Raw genomic sequence first — 21308 nt, 5'->3', positions numbered from 1 at the left:
AAGAAGAACATGCTGTTCAGGAATGACAGTAACTGGGTGGTTTGGGGCAAGTAAGTTAACCTCTGGGTTAAAATTCCTTCCTCTGTAATACTGGATCTTTAAGGTACCTACCTAGTAAAGCTGTGAAGATTAAATGAGATAATACATGTCAAAGTGCCTGGCATATAATGGTCAACACATGTTGGTATCATTACTAAAATTATGATTGTGGTTATCTTTATATTGGACTACAAGCTCAATACAACTATGGCAATGCTGATCATGATTCTGTCATATTCCAGTGGCTCAAGCAGGCCAATAAAGTTACTTAATTTAAAAGTACGTCAATATATGTGGGGTACAAGCAGATTATATAAGTGCTTTCTTCCCCTGCCTAAGAGTCCCCTGGAAAAAGAGCACTTTGCAAAAATAAAGACAAAATATATTTAAACTGTATGAAAAGAAACATTTAGAGATTATTAGCCTTGACAACTGGAAGCTGGAGAAATAGTCATTATAAGGTTTAAATATATCTCATGTGGCCGGGCGCGGTGGCTCAAGCCTGTAATCCCAGCACTTTGGGAGGCCGAGGCGGGTGGATCACGAGGTCAGGAGATCGAGACCATCCTGGCTAACATGGTGAAACCCCGTCTCTACTAAAAATACAAAAAACTAGCCGGGCGTTGTGGCGGGCGCCTGTAGTCCCAGCTACTCGGAGGCTGAGGCAGGAGAATGGCGTAAACCCGGGAGGCGGAGCTTGCAGTGAGCCGAGATCGCGCCCCTGCATTCCAGCCTAGGTGACGCAGCGAGACTCCGTCTCAAAAAAAAAAAAAAAAAAAATATATATATATATATATATATATGTATATATATATCTGATGTGTATAATATAAAGTAAAAGAGAAACTGAAAGACTTTAATGTACATTTGGAAAAATGTAGGAACCCCAGGTACCCTTTCTAATCATGAAGTTAGACACACACCAGGGCTTTTTATATTAAACAAGTTGTAAACTTCCTCCACTATCCTCACAGATCCTGCTCTACGATTAAAAAACAGAAAAAGATCAGCAAAGGAAAATGGAGCACAGTTAAGGAAGCGCTCATGTACCAACCAGATTGAACCAAACGATATAGCTATGGCCACAGATAGCAATGTATGACTAGGTTCAAAGGGTGGCATAAAAGACATTTCACAGCCATAATTTATATAGAGATTACAATACTTGAAATCTAAAATTTAGATCTGTTTTCAAAACAAAACCAGCATCAGTATTTAACCATCAACTCTGACAACATCAATCTTCACACACCACTGTGGCCACTGCTCCTCTTCAGAATCCTGCTCAACACCCAGGACCATTCAAGTTAGGTAATGTATCTGACTGTGAGCTTTCTCTGAAGCTTACAAGGAAGGCGTTGGGTACTAACGAGTGGGATGGTGCTGGGTAGTTCAATGCAGCTTGCAGAGGTGTTGAAACTGAGAGCATAGTGTGTCTGCCTGTCTCTCTGCACGCAAGCACCGGGGGCTCTGGAAGCTTGAGCAGCCCCCAGCTACTAAATGGGAGACCAGTACAAACTGGCCCTGGGAAAGGCAGGATTAAAAAAGATTCATGTCTTCGTATCTATTCATTTCTATATATCTGTATATAGGAAGTATTCTCCATCAGTTGTTTATTGGAGGAGTCAAATTGAACAAATTGTGTGATGTTAAATAAGAATACGAAAGATAAGTCTAAAATAAAATTATCTTCCACACTGGAGAGACTTTTTTTCTTGTCTCTTCTAACTTAATTACGTTGGTTGAGGTAAAAACAAACAATGTGGCTGGGCATGGTGGCTCACGCCTGTAATTCTAGCACTTTGGGAGACCGAGATGGGTGGATCACCTGAGGTCAGGAGTTCGAGACCAGCCTGGCCAACATGGCGAAACCCCGTCTCTACTAAAAATATAAAAATCAGCCAGGCGTGGTGGCAGATACCTGTAATCCCAGATACTCAGGAGGCTGAGGCAGGAGAATCGCTGAACCTGGGGGGCGGAGGTTGCAGTGAGTGAAGATCACACCACTTCACTCCAGCCTGGGCGAAAGAGCAAAACTCCATCTCAAAAACAAACAAACGTTTACCTCATAGTAGTATTATAACTCCTTACCTGGCTCAATTGTGATTACCATCCCAGGCTGCAGAGGGAGAGAACGGGGCATGTCTGGAGTGTCATGGACATCCATCCCGAGGTAGTGGCCAACATGATGAGGGCAGTATTTTCGAGCAGCCTGGAAAGATAATTATCACAGTATCATCAGAGCAATGACCTCTAATGGGGAATGCTGGGCAAGTATAAATCAGTGAGATATGTGTTATTATCTTCCCCATGGTTCTGCCACTTCAGTTTAATTCCTCCTTGGGCTAATACTTAAAGGCACCTGAAAAACTGCAACCTCTTATATGCAATTCTGCCAATGGCATTCTCATCAATCCACACTTCCATTCCCACTATTTAATATACTACCTACATGCTGACTTGGGTAATCCAACTAATGACTGTGGCAAATGAAAGTCTGTTTTCTTCAGTACCACAGGAAAGGTAAAAATAAAAGAGAGAAAAAAAATCTCTTTTTTTGGGAAAGAGAGGATGACTATTACCACAGTTCTCTTTCCACTGTTCCTTCACACATCCCTCTCAGGAATCCACTCTGGAGACCCTAAGTATCTCACAGCAACTTGTGGAGAATGCATACTTTTGGGCACGTACCAGCTTGGGTATTTCTTTTTTTTTGAGATGGAGTCCTGCTCTGTTGTCTAGGTTGGAGTACAGTGGTGTGATCTTGGCTCACTGCAAACTCGGTCTCCTGGGTTCAAGCGATTCTCCCACCTCAGCCTCCCCAATAGCTGGGATTATAGACTTGTATCACCATGCCTGGCAAATTTTTGTCTTTTTAGTAGAGACAAGGTTTCACCATGTTGGCCAAGCTGGTCTCGAACTGCCTGCCTCAGCCTCCCAAAGTGCTGGGATTACAGGTGTGAGCCACTGTGCCCAGCCAGCTTGGGTATTTCCATCAGTTAGTTAAAGATTTGTTGGCCCGAGCAACAGCCAATTTATAGCTTTGTTTTTATTGATAATAGAAGTCCTAGAAGCCTTAACTTGTAGGTAGGAGATGCCTAATGGTCTATCTGACTTGGGCATCTAGCATCTTAATTTTAAAGCTGAGGTTTTACATTTTTACTGAACATCATCACATTTTGGATGCAGAAAAAAATTCACTAATGACATGGCCTTTGGGAATATTGCTGAAGTCTCAAAAATGTCACTTAAACAAATACCTTCTCCTTTGACCTACAGAATAACCCATAAAGGGATTAAAAGTTAATCTCTCTCTCTCTCTATTTTTTTTTTTTTTTTGGACACAGGGCCTTGTTCTGTGGCCCAGGTTGGAGTGCAGTGGTGCGATCATAGTTCACTGCAGCCTTGAACTCCTGGGGTCAAGTGATCCTCCCACCTCAACCTCCCAAGTAGCTGGGACTCGAGATGTGTGCCACCACACCTGGCTAACTTTTAAATTTTTTGTAGAGACAGGGTCTTGCTATATTTCCCAGGCTTCTCCTCATTTCTTGTTTCCTTTTTCACCCTGTCTACACCAGACTTCATTTTACGTTTTCTGAATACTGAGCTAGTTGTGCAGCATGTAATGAATCAGAATGTGCTGCCATCATCTGGAAGAAATAAGTACTGACTTCCTTTGTTTTAATCTATGTTAAAGCTAAATCCCTCTTATAGATCACAAAGATGATTTCTAAATCTTTTCACTTAAAAAAACCCCGTGTGTGTATGTGTATATATATATATCTATGTGTGTACGTATATATATGTGTGTGTATATATATCTATATGTATATACATATAGATGGGTCTTGCTATATTGCCCAGGCTGGCTTCAAGCGATCCTCCTGCCTCAGTCTCCTAAACTACTGAGATTACAGGCATGAATCACTGCATCTGTCCCATTTCTAAATCGAATTAGCTTTATATACGGTAAAAGCCTAGCAGCATGCTAGGTGTTCTTGAGAACTGGGGTCAAGAGAAGTGAAATACCTTGAAGACATTATTTTCCTTAATGTTCTTCATGATTCCCAAGTCTTTAAGCTTCTGTCCTATCAGGGTCAGCATCATGCTGTAGATGTTCTCCAAGCTTGTCCCAGGGAAGCAGAGGGCCAAACAATCTCTCTGGATCTCTAGAACAGCTTCATAGAGTTCTGCCTGAGGTGCAGTGAACCTAGGGATGGGAAAACCAAATAATCTGAACTTAGATAATCTGATACTCTAAGAAGTTTGCTACTAAGTTTGATTAGAAAAACCCCAAGATGCTGCTGCTGGGGCACTGTTGATGTTTAATAAATACCAATCTATCAATATGGCCAGGAGCTCAATCATGTCCTAGGTGCTCAGCAGGAAGGGCAACAATCCTTCAAGCTGGAGCAGCAACACAGTCTCTTCTTCAAATGGTCAGGAGAAACATGAAGTAGGGCCAAAAGCAGCACCCAGCCACGAGTGCAGTCAGTGGGCAGACGAGGCTCAGCCTTGATCCTGTCTAATCCCTTACAGCACAGACTACCATTTAAAAAAAGGCAGGAAAGCCTAGAGACCCACTTCTGACAGGTGAAGCAGATACCATGGGATAAACTAGTCAACATCTGGGCTACTAGTAACATACTAGCACTTAAGTGTCTTTAGAATAACAGTTTCTTTAGCAATTATGAGATTAAAAAGTGACCTGGGATAATATATGGTATGTATTCTCACATACTGTTGATAGGAGTGTAAACTAATACAGCCAATTACATCAAAGGCCTTAAAGATGCTCATATAACTAGAGCTTATAATTCTACTCTAATATATCCGAAGAAAATATTTGAAATTCAAAACAGCTGAATGTATGAAATGTAATTTTATTGTTGTAAATTATGTATAATTTGAATATATAAATGAATGTAATATAAAATGAATGTAATTTTATAATTGTAAATTATTAAACTCTAAATGTCCTCTAGTAGAAGAATGGTTAAATATAATAGCATAAAAAACCCATAGCATAATGTACCCATACCCCACCCCACCACAGTATTACTAAATAATTATTTCTGTAACAGTTTTTTTTTTTTTTAAAGAGACAAGGTCTCACTATGTTGCCCAGGTTGGTCTGGAACTCTTCAGCTCAAACGATCCTCCTGCCTTGGCCTCCCAAAGTGTCTTTATATACACTAAAATGCATACATTTGAATGGTACAATTTTGACAGATGCATGTACCAAACCTATTGAAGCTGAGGACAATGAACTCCTAAATTCTTCTGAGTCTTTTTTTTTTTTTTTTTTTTTTTCCCGAGACGGAGTCTGGCTCTGTCGCCCAGGCTGGGGTGCAGTGGCCGGATCTCGGCTCACTGCAAGCTCCGCCTCCCGGGTTTATTCTCCTGCCTCAGCCTCCCGAGTAGCTGGGACTACAGGCGCCCGCCACCTCGCCTGGCTAGTTTTTTGTATTTTTTAGTAGAGACGGGGTTTCACCATGTTAGCCAGGATGGTTTCGATCTCCTAACCTCGTGATCCGCCCGTCTCGGCCTCCCAAAGTGCTGGGATTACAGACTTGAGCCACCGCGCCCGGCCTCTTCTGAGTCTTCATTGCCAGCAGAAGCGGCCCTTCCACCCCTGTCTGAGAAGGCTAACCCTGTTTTCCTGAAAACCTGTAGGTATATCCCTTGAGGTAGTTGCCTTGGTTCTTCTAGTCCGAGCAGTCCTCAAGTCCCAGCAGGCTCCAAGTTAGGTAGAAAGTGTGACCCACGAGGAGGTCCACTCCACTCCAAAAAGAACTGTATGAGGGGCCGGGCATGGTGGCTCATGCCTGTAATCCCAACACTTTGGGAGGCCAAGGTCGATGGATCACCTGAGGTCAGAAGTTCGAGACCAGCCTGACCAACATGGAGAAACCCCATCTCTACTAAAAATACACAATTAGCTGGGCGTGGTGGCGCATTCCTGTAATCCCAGCTTCTCCGGAAGCTGAGGCAAGAGAATTGCTTGAACCTGGGAGGCAGAGGTTGCGTTGAGCCGAGATTGCACCATTGCACTCCCACCTGGGCAACAAGAGTGAAACTTCATCTCAAAAAAAAAAAAAAAAAAAAAAAAAGAACTGCACGAGGTTTCCAATTTCTGACAGACAAAAATCTGGGAATATGGGTGGGAATGAATATTTATGGTGTGGGATAATGGTAGAAGGAACATAGTTGCATCAGGCAACTTTACTGATATGGGTCCACTAATCAGAGATTCTGGATTCAATGTTGTAGCTGAAGGGGTCAGAAAAGTTCTAACAGTTTTGTTGCCTGGCTGGCTGAAACACAAACCAAAAGGTCATCCACAATACATAAACACAAATGCCACAACTGCTTTGGTATACTGGAGAAGGAATTCTGCCTCAAGACTGTAATATAAATCCTGCCTGAGTTTGGACTGAAGTCTGCCCTATAGATTTTGGACTCAAGCCTTATACAGAGCATTTCCATCTCCCCCGAAAGCTTCCTCATGTTCATTTCTTTTTTTCCTTTTTTGAGATGGAATTTCCCTCTTTTGCCCAGGCTAAAGTGCTGTGACCTCGGCTCACTGCAACTTCTGCCCCTACAGGGTTCAAGCGATTCTCCTGTCTCAGCCTCCCAAGTAGCTGGGATTATAGGCGCCTGCCACCATGCCTGGCTAATTTTTGTATTTTGAGTAGAGATGGGATTTTGCCATGTTGGCCAGGCTGGTCTTGAACTCCTGATGTCAGGTGATCCGCCCACCTTGGCCTCCCAAAGTCCTAGGATTACAGGCGTGAGTCACCATGTCCATTTCTAATCAATATCCCTACTTTCCGAGGCAAATGCTGTTGTGATTATTTTGACCTTAGTTTGCCTAATCTAGAACATCATATAAATGGAATCATATAATATATACTATTTTGTGTCTGGCTTCCTTCACTGAGCATAATCTATGCTCTGTGCACCACTGCACTCCAGCCTGGAATGCAATAATCTATGCTCAGTGAGGGTAGAATGATGTCTATGCAGTACATCCATGGTGTTGCTTCAATCAATAACAAAAAACATTCAATCAGTAATTAAAATTTTTTTTATTACTGAGTGGTATTCCATTGTATGAACAGACCACAATTTGCATATTCATTCTCCTGTTGATGGGACATTTTGGTTGTTATGCTATTGTGAATAAATGCTGTTATGAATGTCCTTGTGCAACTCTTTTTGTTGAGAAATGTTTTCATTTCTCTTAAATACCTAGAATTTGGCTGGGCATAGTGGCTCATCCCTGTAATTCCAGTGTTTTGGCAGGTCAAGGCAAGAGGATCGTTTGAGCCAAGGAGTTGCAGACCAGCCTGGGCAACATAGCAAAACCCTGCCTCTATAAAAAAACAAAATATTAGCCAGGCATGGTGGCAGGTGCCTATAATCCCAGCTACTTGGGAGGTTGAGATGGGAGGATGGCTCTCTGCCTCAGCCTCCCAAGTAGCTGAGATTACAGGCACCTGCCACCATGCCCGGCTAATTTTTGTTATTTTAGTATGGACGGGGTTTCACCATGTTGGTTAGACTGGTCTCGAACTCATGACCTCAAGTGATCCACTCGCCTGGGCCTCCCAAAGTGCTGGGATTACAGGTGTGAGCCACTGCACCTGGCCTTTTTACAATGTAGTTCTATTCTTCCAGCTGGATAATTTCTTTTTTCTTGTTTTTTTTGAGATGGAGTCTTGCTCTGTTGCCCAGGCTGGAGTACAGTGCCTCCCGGGTTCACGCCATTCGTCTGCCTCAGCCTCCCAAGTAGCTGGGACTACAGGCACCCACCACCACGCCTGGCTAATTGTTTTTATATTTTTAGTAGAGACGGGGTTTCACCGTGTTAGCCAGGATGGTCTTGATCTCCTGACCTTGTGATCTGCCTGCCTCAGCCTCCCAAAGTGCTGCGATTACAGGAGTGAGCCACCACCCCCGGCCCCAGCTGGATACTTTCTATTTATCTTCAAGTTTGCAAACTTCTGCAGCCTCCCATCTACAGTTAAGTCCACCCAGTGAATTTCCTATTTCAGTTAATGTACTTTTTGGCTTTAAAATTGTCATTTAAAATTTAAAAATTTTTTAATTGTAAAACAAAACACAGATATAGAAAGTCAAACAAATCAATCAAACATAAACCTTAAGAAATTATTCAGTGGCTCTATTAGAAATACAAAAATTAGCTGGGCGTGGTGGCACCCGCCTGTAGCCCAGCTACTTGGGAGGCTGAGGCAGGAGAATTGCATGAACCTGGAAGCTGGAGGTTGCAGTGAGCCAAGATTGTGCCACTGCACTCCAGCCTGGGCAACGGAGCGAGACTCCGTCTCAAAAAAAAAAAAAAAAGAAAAGAAAAAAGAAAAAAAAAAAGAAATTATTATAAGGTGAATACCAGTCAGACAAAAAAATAAAAATAAAAAAAGAAAAACTTGGCAGACTATCCCAGAAGACCTTTCTATAGGTCCCAGAATAATTACAATCTTACCAATAAGTAACCCTCATCCTAACTTTTTTTTTTGAGATGGAGTCTCACTCTCCTGCCCAGGCTGGAGTACAGTGGTGTGATCTTGGCTCACTGCAACCTCCACCTCCCGGGTTCAAGTGATTCTCCTGCCTCAGCCACCCAAGTAGCTGGGACTGCAGGCGCCTGCCACCACGACTGGCTGATTTTTTTTTGTTGTTGTTATTTTTAGTAGAGACAGGGTTTCACCATGTTGGCTAGGCTGGTCTCAAACTCCTGACCTCAGGTTATCCACCTGCCTTGGCCTCCCAAAGTGCTGGGATTATAGGTGTTAGCCACCGTGCCCAGCCTTTTTTATTTTGGAGATAAGAGCCTTGCTCTGTTACCTAGGCTAGAGCGCAGTGACGTGATCGTAGTTCACTGTAACCAAAAATTTCAGGGGTCAAGTGATTTTGCCACCTCAGCCTCCTAAGTAGCTGGGATTACAGGTGTGCGCCACCATAGTTGGCCAATTTTTTGTATTTTTTGTAGATATAGAGGTCTTGCTGTGTTGCCCAGGCTGGTTTTGAACTCCTGGCCTCAAGTGATCCTCCTGCCTCAGCCTCCCAAAACACTGGGATTACAGGTGTGAGCCACCACGCTAGCCGTATCAGTTTGTAGTCAGTTAATTGTGATTTTTTATTTGTGTGTACTATTATTTACACATGAATTTAAATTTTTTTTTTTTTTTTTAAAGACAGGGTCTCACTCTGTTGCCTAGGCTGGAGTGCAGTAGTGCAGTCACAGCTCACTGCAGCCTTGACCTCTGGGCTCAGGTGATCCTCCCACTTTAGTCTCTCTAGTAGCTGGGAGTACAGGCCCATGCTACCATACCCAGCTAATTTTTTTCTTTCATGATTATATATGAAATGCTTCACAAATTTGCATGTCATCCTTGCGTAGGGGCCACGCTAATCTCTGTATTGTTCCAATTTTAGTATATGTACTGCTGAAGGAAGCACTTTTAAAGTTTTTTTGTAGAGATGGGGTTTTGCCATGTTGCCCAGGCTGGTCTGGAACTCCTGGGCTCAAGTCATCTGCTAGCCTTGGCCTCCCAAAGTGCTGGGATTACAGGATGAACCACAATGCCTGACCGAATTTATAATTTTTATTGAGATATAATTCATTTATCATAAAATTCCTTCACTTAAAAAAGTGTACAATTCAGTGGTTTTAAGTATATTCACAATGTTGTACAACCATCACTACTACTAATTCCAGAAAATTTTCATTACCATCTCCTCCCAAATCTTGTATCTGTTAGCAGTCACTCCCTTTTCCTTGCATTTTTTTTTTTTTAATTTTAATTTAAAAAAAAAATTTTCTTTTTACAGATGGGGTCTTGCTCTTTTGCTCAGGCTGGAGTGTACTGGCTATTAACAAGCTTGTTCCCACTATTGATCGGTACAAGAGTTGTGACCTGCTCTGTTTCTGATCTGGGCCAGTTCAGCCCTCCTTAGGTAACGTGGTAGTTCCCCGCTCCTGAGCGGATACCATATTGATGATGGACTTGTCGCAGACACCTGATCAACATAGTGGACTGCAGCTTAGAACCCTTGGACTCAAGTGATCCTCCTGCCTCAGCTTCCTGAGTAGCTGAGACTATAGGTGCATGCCACTATGCTTGGTCATTGTGGGGTTTTTTTCTTTTTATTTTTTTTGCGACAGGGTCTGGTTCTGTCACCCAGGCTGGACTGCAATGGTGCAGTCTTGGCTCACTGCAACCTCTGTCTCCTGGGCTCAAGCAATCCTCCCACCACAGCCTCCCGAGTAGCTGAGACTACAGGCACGTGCCACCATGCCTGGCTAATTTTTTTGTATTTTTTGTAAAGACCAGGTTTCACTATGTCGCCCATGTTGGTCTTGAACTCCTGAGCTCAAGTGATCCTCCTGTCTTGTCTCCCAAAGTGCTGGGATTACATGAGGCACCTCGCCTGGCTGTCCTTTGTGTTTTTAAAAATATTTTTATCACCCAAATATTCACCCCAAGATAATTTTCTTTGTGCTCATTTTTAATGTATTTGATACACTCATTTGTAATATATTTGATATAACTAAAACCTCTTTTAGTTAATAGGCTCCTCCTCCACCTCTTTTCATTTCCTTGTAATGTATTTGTTAAAGAATCCAGGCTGCTTGACGTAGTTTATCAGTCTAGATTTTGCTAATTGTGCAGTTACAGACGGAATGTTTGTGAATTAGGAGGTAATTATTCTGAGGTAACAAATATTACCTGGTGTTTGGTTTTGTTAGCTAGTTGCTCTATGTTTATGTGACAATTTGAAAAGTTTGAAAAACTATCCTGCTGCTGCCGTCTTCCCAGAATCCCTGGTTCTTTTTAGTTTCTATTTCTCATTGAGATTCTCCATCTGTTCGCTCATTATGTCTACATCTTCCTTTAACATATCTGTAACAGCTACTTTAGAGTCCTTCTGCTAATTGGAACATTAAGATCATTTCTCTCTCTTTTTTTTTTTTTTCCTTTTTCTTAAGATGGAGTTTCGCTCTGTCGCCCAAGCTGGAGTGTAGTGGTGCAATCTCAGCTCACTGCAACCTTCCCTTTCCCGGTTCAAGAGATCTTCCTGCCTCAGACTCCTGAGTAGCTGGGATTATAGGCGCCCGCCACCACACCCAGCTAATTTTTGTATTTTTAGTAGAGACAGAGTTTCACGTGTTGGCCAGGTGGTCTTGAACTCCTCACTTCAAGTGATCCACCTGCCTCGGCCTCCCAAAGTGCTAGAATTACAGGCGTGAGCCACTGTACCTGGCCGGGATTATTTCGTCATCAGATTTTCTTGAATACAGGTCACAATTACCTGTTTCTTCTCACATCTAGCAATTTTGTTAACTTGGATAGATTCAAACTACAAACTCTGTTTTCACTGGGAAGCAACTAAAATATCTTCTCAGTTTATTCTGCTTCTAGCTGCTGGTATTTTGCTGAGCCTCGTGAGGCCTCCTCAGAACACATAGTTTAGTGACCAGCCAAGGATTTTTAAATAATCTGTATGCAGATTTTGGGGCTCACAGTTTCTGCGAGCCCTTCTCGTCAAGGATTTTCCTTCATCTTTCTGGCTATTCTGCCAGCACCTAAATCTGTCCTTTGATATCTTAAATCAATAAGGCTGTGGCTTTCTGCTGCCCAAGCTATGTGCACTGGGCAATGTCCACAGGAAAAAAGCCCTATTCACCAAATTTATCCATTATAGTTTTTCTTTTTTTTTGAGACAGAGTCTTGCTCTGTCGCCCAGGCTGGAGTGCAGTGGTGCGATCTCAGCTCACTGCAAGCTCGGCCTCCCGGGTTTACGCCATTCTCCTGCCTCAGCCTCCCGAGTAGCTGGGACTACAGTCGCCCACCACCACGCCCGGCTAATTTTTTGTATTTTTAGTAGAGAGGGGGTTTTACCGTGTTAGCTAGGATGGTCTCGATCTCTGGACCTTATGATCTGCCTGCCTCGGTCTCCCAAAGTGCTGGGATTACAGGCATGAGCCACTGTGCCTGGCCAGTTTTTCTTTTTTTTTTTTTTTTTTTGAGATGGAATCTCACTCTGTCACCCAGGCTGGAGGGCAGTAGTCCAATCTTGGCTCACTGCAACTTCTATCCCTTGGGTTCAAGTGATTCTCCTGCCTCAGCCTCCTGAGTACCATGCCCAGGCTAATTTTTGCATTTTTAGTAGAGACAGGGTTTCACCATTTTGGTCAGGCTGGTCTTGAACTCCTGATCTCAGGTGATCTGCCTGCCTCGGCCTCCCGAAGTGCTGGGATTACAGGTATGAGCCACCACGCCTGGCCCATTATAGTTTTTTAAAAATGGACTTTTACCTGGCTAACACAACAGTCTTAGAAAATAATGAGGAGCTTTGCAACCTAACTTGACCAGGAATGGACCTATAGTATTTCTTTAGTCATTCATTCCAAGTATAGCCATATTCCAACTCATACTCCTAAGAAGCAGTGGGGTATGTTACTCTGTAGAAACCCTACCTGCCATTGACTGGCCAGGTACGTGTGATGTCACTCACATAGCAGGAAGACTCACAACCTCCATCCAGAAGCACCATTTCCCCATCCTGGAACAAAGTAAGACAGGTTAAAGTGGATAAGCTCATGATTATAAGTTGTTTCTAGTAATCCTAATCCAAAGTATGCCTTTTTTTTTTGAGACGGAGTTTCACTCTTGTTGCCCAGGTTGGAGTGCAATGGCGTGATCTTGGCTCACCACAACCTCCACTTCCCAGGTGCAAGCGATTCTCCTGCCTCAGCCTCCGAGCAGCTGGGATTATAGGTGCTTGCCACCACACCTGGCTATTTTGTATTTTTAGTAGAGACTGGATTTCTCCATGTTGGTCAGGATGGTCTAGAACTTCCGACCTCAGGTGATCTGCCCACCTTGGCCTCCCAAAGTGCAGGGATTACAGGCGTGAGCCATCGCACTTGGTCCATTTTTTTTTTTAAAGCTCTAATTTGAAGGACACTAATTGCTGGTTTCTTCTATTTATCTACACAGCATCTAAACTTTTCAGATGTTTGAAACAGGGGGCATGTGAAAATAAAACAAAACTTTTCAGATGAATTCACACTGCCTCAAGAAAGTTGGCAATGCATAGTGTTTAAGTGTATAGGCTTTGGAACCAGATTCCTTGGGATTGAATTACTAGGTATAAACATTAGCACATCATAAATATCACTATTATCGTTTTTTTAAAGAAAAAAACCCCCATATGCTTTTGCTTTGTTGGTATATGAGAAAAGAAAAAACCAATCCTATATACGTTGGTATGCCGGGCCTTATTCAAACACAGCCACCCTTAAACATTTAACCTTGGAATATCAATTCCCTTTTTTTTTTTTTTTTCCCCGAGACAGAGTCTTGCTCTGTTGCCCAGGCTGGAGTGCAGTGGTGTGATCTCAGCTCACTGCAACCTCCGCCTCCTGGGTTCAAGCGATTCTCCTGCCTCAGTCTTCCAAGTAGCTGGGACTACAGGCGCACGCCACCATGCCTGGCTAACTCTGTTGGCCAGGATGGTATCGATCTCTTGACCTCATGATCCGCCCGCCTCAGCCTCCCAAAGTGCTGGAATACAGGCATGAGCCACCGCGTCAGGCCCCACTCCCCTTTTGCTCTCCATCATAATACATGTGGGGAAAGAAGAAAACTTTAAGTATATCTCTAACTTTCTAATTGTCATGTTATGCTGAAATTATCTCTCTATGCCCGTGAAGACAGAGTATATATTATTCATATCTAAGTAAGTACAACATTTGACAAACAGTAGAATAGTGAGTAAATGATAACATACAGTTATGGCAACTTAAAATAATGGATGTGATTTTTCTTTTTTTTTTTTTTTTTTTTTTTTTTGAGACGGAGTCTCGCGCTGTCACCCAGGCTGGAGTGCAGTGGCCGGATCTCAGCTCACTGCAAGCTCCGCCTCCCGGGTTCACGCCATTCTCCTGCCTCCGCCTCCCGAGTAGCTGGGACTACAGGCGTCCGCCACCTCGGCCGGCTAGTTTTTTGTATTTTTTAGTAGAGACGGGGTTTCACCGTGTTAACCAGGATGGTCTCGATCTCCTGACCTCGTGATCCGCCCGTCTCGGCCTCCCAAAGTGCTGGGATTACAGGCTTGAGCCACCGCGCCCGGCCGTGATTTTTCATTTTTGGTAAAAGATTGAATAAATTTCTGCTAATAAACAACTAAATCCTGGATAAAATGTATTTTATGAAATGCTGACTTTTTTTTTTTTGAGATGGAGTCCTGCTCTATTGCCCAGAGCTGGAGTGTAGTGGTGCAACCTCAGCTCACTGCAATCTCTGCCTCCCAGGTTCAAGAGATTCTCCTGCCTCAGCCTCCTGAGTAGCTGGGACTACAGGCATGCGCCACCACGCCCAGCTAATTTTTGTATTTTTAGTAGAGACAGGGTTTCACCATGTTGGCCAGGATGGTCGTGAACTCCTGGCTTCAAGTGATCTACCTGCCTTAGCCTCCCAAAGTACTGGGATTACAGGCATAAGCCACTGTGTCTGGCCTATATTTTATTTATTTTTTTTGAAGACAGGGTCTTGCTCTGTTGCCCAGGCTGGAGTGCAGAGGTGTGATCACAGCTCACTGCAACCTTGAACTCCCCAGGCTCAGATGATCCTTCTCACCTTAGCCTCCCAAGTAACTGGGACTATAGGCATGTGCCATCATGCCTGGTTCATTTTTGCATTTTTTTGTAGAGAGAGGGTTTCACTATGTTGCCCAGGCCAGTCTTGAACTCCTGCGTTCAAGGGATCTGCCCGCCTTGACCTCCCAAAGTGCTGGGATTACAGATGTTAGCCACCTCACCCAACCTATGATATTTATGAGTTAAAAAAAATCCCTCCAAACTACATATACAGTATACAATTTGTATAGAGTTTATAAACAAGCAGTAGCTAATTAATACTGTTTGGGGAGGCCGGGCGCGGTGGCTCAAGCCTGTAATCCCAGCACTTTGGGAGGCCGAGACGGGCGGATCACTAAGTCAGGAGATCGAGACCATCCTGGCGAACACGGTGAAACCCCGTCTCTACTAAAAAAAATACAAAAAAAAACTAGCCGGGCGAGGCGGCGGGCTCCTGTAGTCCCAGCTACTCGGGAGGCTGAGGCAGGAGAATGGCGTAAACCCGGGGGGCGGAGCTTGCAGTGAGCTGAGATCCGGCTACTGCACTCCAGCCCGGGCGACAGAGCCAGACTCCGTCTCAAAAAAAAAAAAAAAAAAAAAAAAAAAAAAATACTGTTTGGGGAGTCCTATGTATGTAATACAACTATTTCTTAAAAGTCAAGGGAAAAACAAAATTTAGGTTACCAGTTACCTTTGAGGAAGTGGGATGGGACAGCATAAGGGTAGGTGTGCTGTATTGCTACTGTTCTAGCTCTAAAATTGACTGCCTGGTTCATGGGTATTCATTTTTGTTTTTGTTTTTTTAAATTATGCTGTATAATTTACATGTTTCCTATATTTTTTTCTTTTGGATTTATTGAATACTAAATCAGTAAAGAAATGGACTTAGTAAAGGAACACACAATTCCTTCACTTGTAGAGTCACATGGGAAGAAAATCATAGAAGATATGTTCCCTCACAGCTAATAGCGATTTCTTAAAGTCTTTCTGCCCAGAAAATCCGCTTGGCTCACTGTTGTTGCTGCAAGTCCTTAGAGAATGAGAGTTACAGTGAAAAGAGCAGAGGCTTTAGAGTAGAATACTTGGCTCTGCACTAATATGTTGTTTTAGGTTTTTAAATATTTAAATATTTATTTATTTATTTAGAGACAGAGTCTTGCTCCGCAGCCCAGGCTGGAGCGCTGGAGTACAGTGGTGTGATCTCGGCTCACTACAACTTATGCCTCCCGGGCTCAAGCAATTCTCCTGCCTCACCCTCCAGAGTAGCTGGGATTACAAGCACGTGCCACCATGCCTGGCTAATTTTTGTAGTTTTAGTAGAGACGTGTTTCACCATCTTGGCCAGGCTGGTCTCGAACTCCTGACCTCAAGTGATTCACTTGCCTTGGCCTCTCAAAGTACTAGGATTACAGGCCTGAGCCACACCTGGCCTATGTTGTTTTATTTTTTAAAGTTCATTTTCCTCATCTATTAAAAAGTCATGTTAATATTTGCTCCTTTCTAACAGAGCTAATTTAAGGATAAAATGAGATAATGCCTGTAATAAGCAATAAAATATTTTTAAAGCAATAAAATATTTTAAAAATGTCAGCTAATTTGTGAAAGCTGAAGGTTAGGGGACCATGAGGTTAGCAGGTTTTCTACTAGGGTATCTGGACCTAGTGGGAGTAGCACTGAGGGCATTTCACATACCTTGATGAGTTGATTATTCTTCACATAGTGCAAAGTGTTTGACCGATTACCACCAGCCACCACAGGTGGATAGGCTAAGATGTCTGCACCACGAGCCCGGCATTCAAATTCAAACTGTGAAAAACAACAGCAAGGTATGACTCAAAGGGTTTCTGTAGGGCTGCCCCAGCCCAGGCTCTCTTCAACTGCCCATACCTCCATACCAGTACTTATCTTAAGTCATTACTGGAAAACTATTCATCATACCTAACCAAACCTTTTATGCTGTAATTTCAGTCCATCTCTTTTATTCTCACCCCATGTACTATAATCTATGTTAAGTATACTCTTTTATTCCCATAAATCCTGTTATTTCAACCCTATTATTAAATCTGTTCTTTTTTCTTTAGTGTTCTCTAAATCTCTTATAATTTTCAAATTAAGTCCAGAAGACAGAAAACTGATGAAGGCTGAGCCTTGAAATACAATCATGTAAGGTTACTATTTGTTTATTCTGATTTAGCTAAACACTGAAATGTGACTTACATTTTTAACAACAGCTCTAAATTACTAATTCCAATCTTTCAAATAGCTACGAATCTAAATGCTCTGGAAAAGTGAAAATGGATGCTAGGAAAATTGCAGTCCTACTAATTTCACTACGTTCTAGGATACAGGATGGAGCTGGAGGTTGGCGAGTATCTGCTACTATCTACAGCACTTTCTCAACCTCTATTTTTTTTTTTGAGACACGGTATTGCTCTGTCACCCAGGCTGGAGTGCAGTGGGGCAATCATAGTTCACTATAGCCTGAATCTTCCAGGCTCAAGTCATCCACCCACCTCAGCCTCCAGAGTAACTGGACTATAGGTGTATTACCATGCCCAACTAATTTTTTTAAATTTTTTGTAGAGATGAGGTGTCAGTATGTTGCCCAGGCTGGTCTCGAACTCCTGGACTCAAGTGATCCTCCCATCTCAGCCTCCCAAATTTTACAGGCATGTGCCACCACGCCTGTCCTCAGCATTTTTTTTTTTTTTGAGACAGTCTTGCTCTGTTGCCCAGGCTGGAGTGCAGTGGCATGATCTTGGCTCACTGCAACCTGTGCCTCCCCGGTTTAAGTGATTCTCGTATCTCAGCCACCTGACTAGCTGGGATTATAGACATACGTTACCACACCCAGCTAGTTTTTGTATTTTTAGTAGAGATGGGGTTTTGCCATGTTGGCCAGGCTGGTCTCGAACTCCTGGCCTCAAGTGATTCACTTGCCTTGGCCTCCCACAGTGCTGGCATTATAGGCATGAGCTCCACGCCCAGCCCTCAGCCTCTTTTTGACATTGACCTAAACAGTATTACTTTTGTCACCTCGCATTGCTAAATTTTCCCTTCATCATCATCTGTTCTACTTTGCAATTTTCTTCCTTTAATTGTAACACAGTATATTTTAGACTTAAAAATGACCAGTGATATTTCAGAAACAAATCCTCTCCAATGACATGCTGGTCATCACTATCATGAAAGCAAATTGCACTACCATTTCTGCAAATCAAATTACTTTATTATATTCACCTCCAACAAGGCGGTGAAGCTAACCATCTAAATCTCACCTTAGCATAAAGAAAGCCTTCTTCCACAGGTGCTTTACTGGCAAACATGGTTTCTATGAAAGCCTGCAAAGAGAAAGGAGGATGAAAAGAACATGATCTCATTCTATGTTGCTTACTTGAACATTCAAAATACTGGAGCTCAAATGAAAAGCACCTTTCCCCACAATTTTGTCAACCTGAAGTTGTGACTTACTGGGGATAATAATATAGACTTCCGAAAGGAAAATATTTTGCTTTGATGTGAATGTGTCCCCTCCAAAATTCACATTGCAATTTAATCCCCATTGGGGTGATAGTAAGAAGTGGGGCCTTTTGAGTAGTGATTAAATCATGAGGGCTCTGCCCTCATAGATGGGATTAGTGACCTTATAAAAGGGCTTGGGGGAGTGAGTTTGGCCCCTCTTGGTTTTCTGTCCCTTCTGCCATATAAGGATACCTAGAGGGTGTCATCTATCAGGAATGTCCCTTCACCAGACACTGAATCTGCTGGTACCTTGACCTTGGACTTCCCAGCCTCCAGAACTTTGAGGAAATACATTTCTATTGCTTATAAATTATCCAATCTCAGGTACTTTGTAACAGCAGCACATACTAAGATACACATTTGTTATTTACGTAACAAAATGCCTCAATAGCACCATGTATGAAATTATGGATTGAATGGTCTAGTCTACATCAAGATTTCCCAACCTCCGTACTACTGACATTTGGGGCCAGATAATTCCTCGTGGGAGAGCTGTCCTGTTCTATGTAGGATGCCAGAAGCATTCCCAATTGTGACAACAGGACATTACCAAAATGCTCCCCAGGGGACAAAACTGCTCCCCCACTGAAAACCACTGGCCTATAGTATAAGTACTTTTATTAATTCTCTATGATAACCACACCATATGCGTGTGCATTTTTTTTTTTTTTTTGAGACAAGAGTCTCACTCCATCCCGCAGGTTGTAGTGCAATGGAGTGATCAGAACTCACTGCAGCCTCAAACTCCTGTACTCAAGTGATCCTTCCACTTTAGCCTCCTAAGTAGCTGGGACTACAGGTGCACGCCACCATGCCCAGCTAATTTTTAAATTTTTTGTAATTTTTAATTTTTTCAGCCTCCTAGGGTGGCTCACACCTGTAACCCAGCACTTTAGGATGCTGAGGTGAGAGGATCGCTTGAACTCAGGAGCTCAAGACCGGCCTTGACAATATAGTGAGACACTATTTCTCTAAAGAAAACAAACAAACAAACAAACAAACAAACAAACAAACAGGCCAGACGTGATGGCTCACGCCCGTAATCCCAGCACTTTGGGAGGCTGAGGCGGGCAGATCATGAGGTCAAGAGTTTGAATCCAGTCTGTCCAACATAGGGAAACCCCATCTCTACTAAAAATACAAAAAATCAGCTGGATGTGGTGGTGTGCGCCTGTAATCCCAGCTACTCAGGAGGCTGCGACAGGAGAATCACGTGAACCAGGAGGCAGAGGTTGCAGTGAGCCAAGATTGCGCCACTGCACTCCAGCCAGGGCCACAATGCAAGACTCTGTCTAAAAAAAAGAAAACATGAAAACATTTCTTAGTATGAGGTAATGGCATTGCCAAAATGCCCAATAGAGTAAAAGCAAGTGGGGCAATGGTGGGAATATCTGCATGGCTTGCTCCCTCTAGATTCAAATCTTTCCTCAAATGTTTCCTCCTCATAGAGGCCCTTCCTGACTATCCCATCTAAATTAGTACCTTCCATCACATTTCATCCCCCTTCACTGCTTTGTTTTTCTTCATAGCATTTAATTCCAGATGACTTCATGTCGTTTGTTTACTGTCTCTCCTCCGCCAGAATGTAACTGTGGAGAGTGAGCGTGGATAGTCTATTGTGCTCACTAATGTATCCTCGGAACCTAGAGCAGTGCCTGGCACATAGTTGGTACTCAGTAAATATCTGCTGGATAATGAGCAATTAAAATCAATTAAAGGGGCCGGGTGTGGTGGCTCATGCCTGTGATCCCAGCACTTTGGGAGGCCCAGGTGGCAGATCACGAGGTCGGGAGATTGAGATGATCCTGGCTAACACAGTGAAACACGGTCTCTACTAAAATACAAAAAAATTAGCTGCGCGTGGTGGCGGGCACCTGTAGTCCTAGTTACTTGGGAGGCTGAAGCAGGAGAATCGCTTGAACCTGGGAGGTGGAGGTTGCAGTAAGCCAAGATCATGCCACTGCACTCCAGCCTGGGTGACAGAGCGAGACTCCATTTCAAAAAAAAAAATTAAACAACTGGGTGTGCTGGCTCACGCCTGTAATCCCAGCACTGTGGGAGGCTGAGGCACGTAGATCACTTTGGCAGGAGTTTGAGACCAGCTTGGCCAACATGGCAAAACCCTGCTGTCTCCACTAATATTAGCTGGGCATAGTGGTGGGCACCTGTAATCCCAGCTGCTCAGGAGGCTGAGGTAGGAGAATCACTTGTACCCAGAGAGTGGAGGTGGCAGTGAGCTGAGATTGCAACAGTGCACTCCAGCCTGGGTGCCACAGCAAGACTCCGTCTCAAAAAAAATAAAAAAATAAAAAAATAAATTAAAGGACACTTGCACACACAATCACAAATGTTGACAAATAACTTATTCAGCACTATATTTTTAGCATGAAACCTAAAAAATATGGCAGTCCTAGTGGCTTCACTCACTCAAAAGAGGGATTTGTCTTTTTATTAACTTTGTTTTTAACCCTTATTGCCTGGCATAGATAATTGTTGATGTCATGGCTTAAAAAATTTTTTTTTTGGCCGGGCGCGGTGGCTCAAGCCTGTAATCCCAGCACTTTGGGAGGCCGAGACGGGCGGATCACAAGGTCAGGAGATCGAGACCATCCTGGTGAACCCGGTGAAACCCCGTCTCTACTAAAAAATACAAAAAACTAGCCGGGCGAGGTGGCGGTGCCTGTAGTCCCAGCTACTCGGGAGGCTGAGGCAGGAGAATGGCGTGAACCCGGGGGGGCGGAGCTTGCAGTGAGCTGAGATCCGGCCACTGTACTCCAGCCTGGGTGACAGAGCAAGACCCTGTCTCAAAAAAAAAAATAAAAAATAAAAAATAAAAATAAATTTTTTTTTAAGAGATGGGGTCTTGCTATGTTGCCCACACTGGAGGGCAGTGGCTATTCATAGGCACAATCATGGTGCACTACTGCCTTGAACTCCTGGGCTCAAGCGATCCTTCTGCTTCAGCCTCCTGAGTAGCTGGGACTATAGATGCACACCATTGTGCCAGGACAGTTGTGACTCTTTCAAACTGTTATGCAGACTCAACAGGATAGAAAAGTTCCTCTTCCTTCCTAGG

At 43.3% G+C, this 21308-nt stretch overlaps 1 protein-coding gene and 1 non-coding gene across 8 annotated transcripts in view; both read right to left on the bottom strand.

Moving 5' to 3' along the window:
• The window catches only part of LOC105464394 (X-prolyl aminopeptidase 3), a 79236-nt gene that overhangs the window by 6633 nt on the left and 51295 nt on the right, over nucleotides 1–21308 (bottom strand). For all 7 annotated transcript variants that reach the window (XM_011712231.3, XM_011712235.2, XM_024787533.2 and 4 more), the window contains 5 exons: nucleotides 17989–18051; nucleotides 16403–16516; nucleotides 12548–12633; nucleotides 4069–4249; nucleotides 2131–2251 (listed from right to left, as the gene is read on the bottom strand). In XM_011712231.3, the coding sequence (XP_011710533.1) occupies nucleotides 2131–2251; nucleotides 4069–4249; nucleotides 12548–12633; nucleotides 16403–16516; nucleotides 17989–18051 (565 nt within the window). The remainder of the gene's footprint in view (nucleotides 1–2130; nucleotides 2252–4068; nucleotides 4250–12547; nucleotides 12634–16402; nucleotides 16517–17988; nucleotides 18052–21308) is intronic.
• Nucleotides 9422–9525, bottom strand: LOC112423608 (U6 spliceosomal RNA). Its single transcript, XR_003014095.1, has one exon. It is a non-coding gene; the product is annotated as a U6 spliceosomal RNA (small nuclear RNA).

The sequence above is a fragment of the Macaca nemestrina genome, chromosome 15, assembly GCF_043159975.1.
Source record: "Macaca nemestrina isolate mMacNem1 chromosome 15, mMacNem.hap1, whole genome shotgun sequence".
NCBI classification, from domain to species: Eukaryota; Metazoa; Chordata; class Mammalia; order Primates; family Cercopithecidae; genus Macaca; species Macaca nemestrina.
This window is presented reverse-complemented; position numbering and strand designations above follow the sequence as displayed.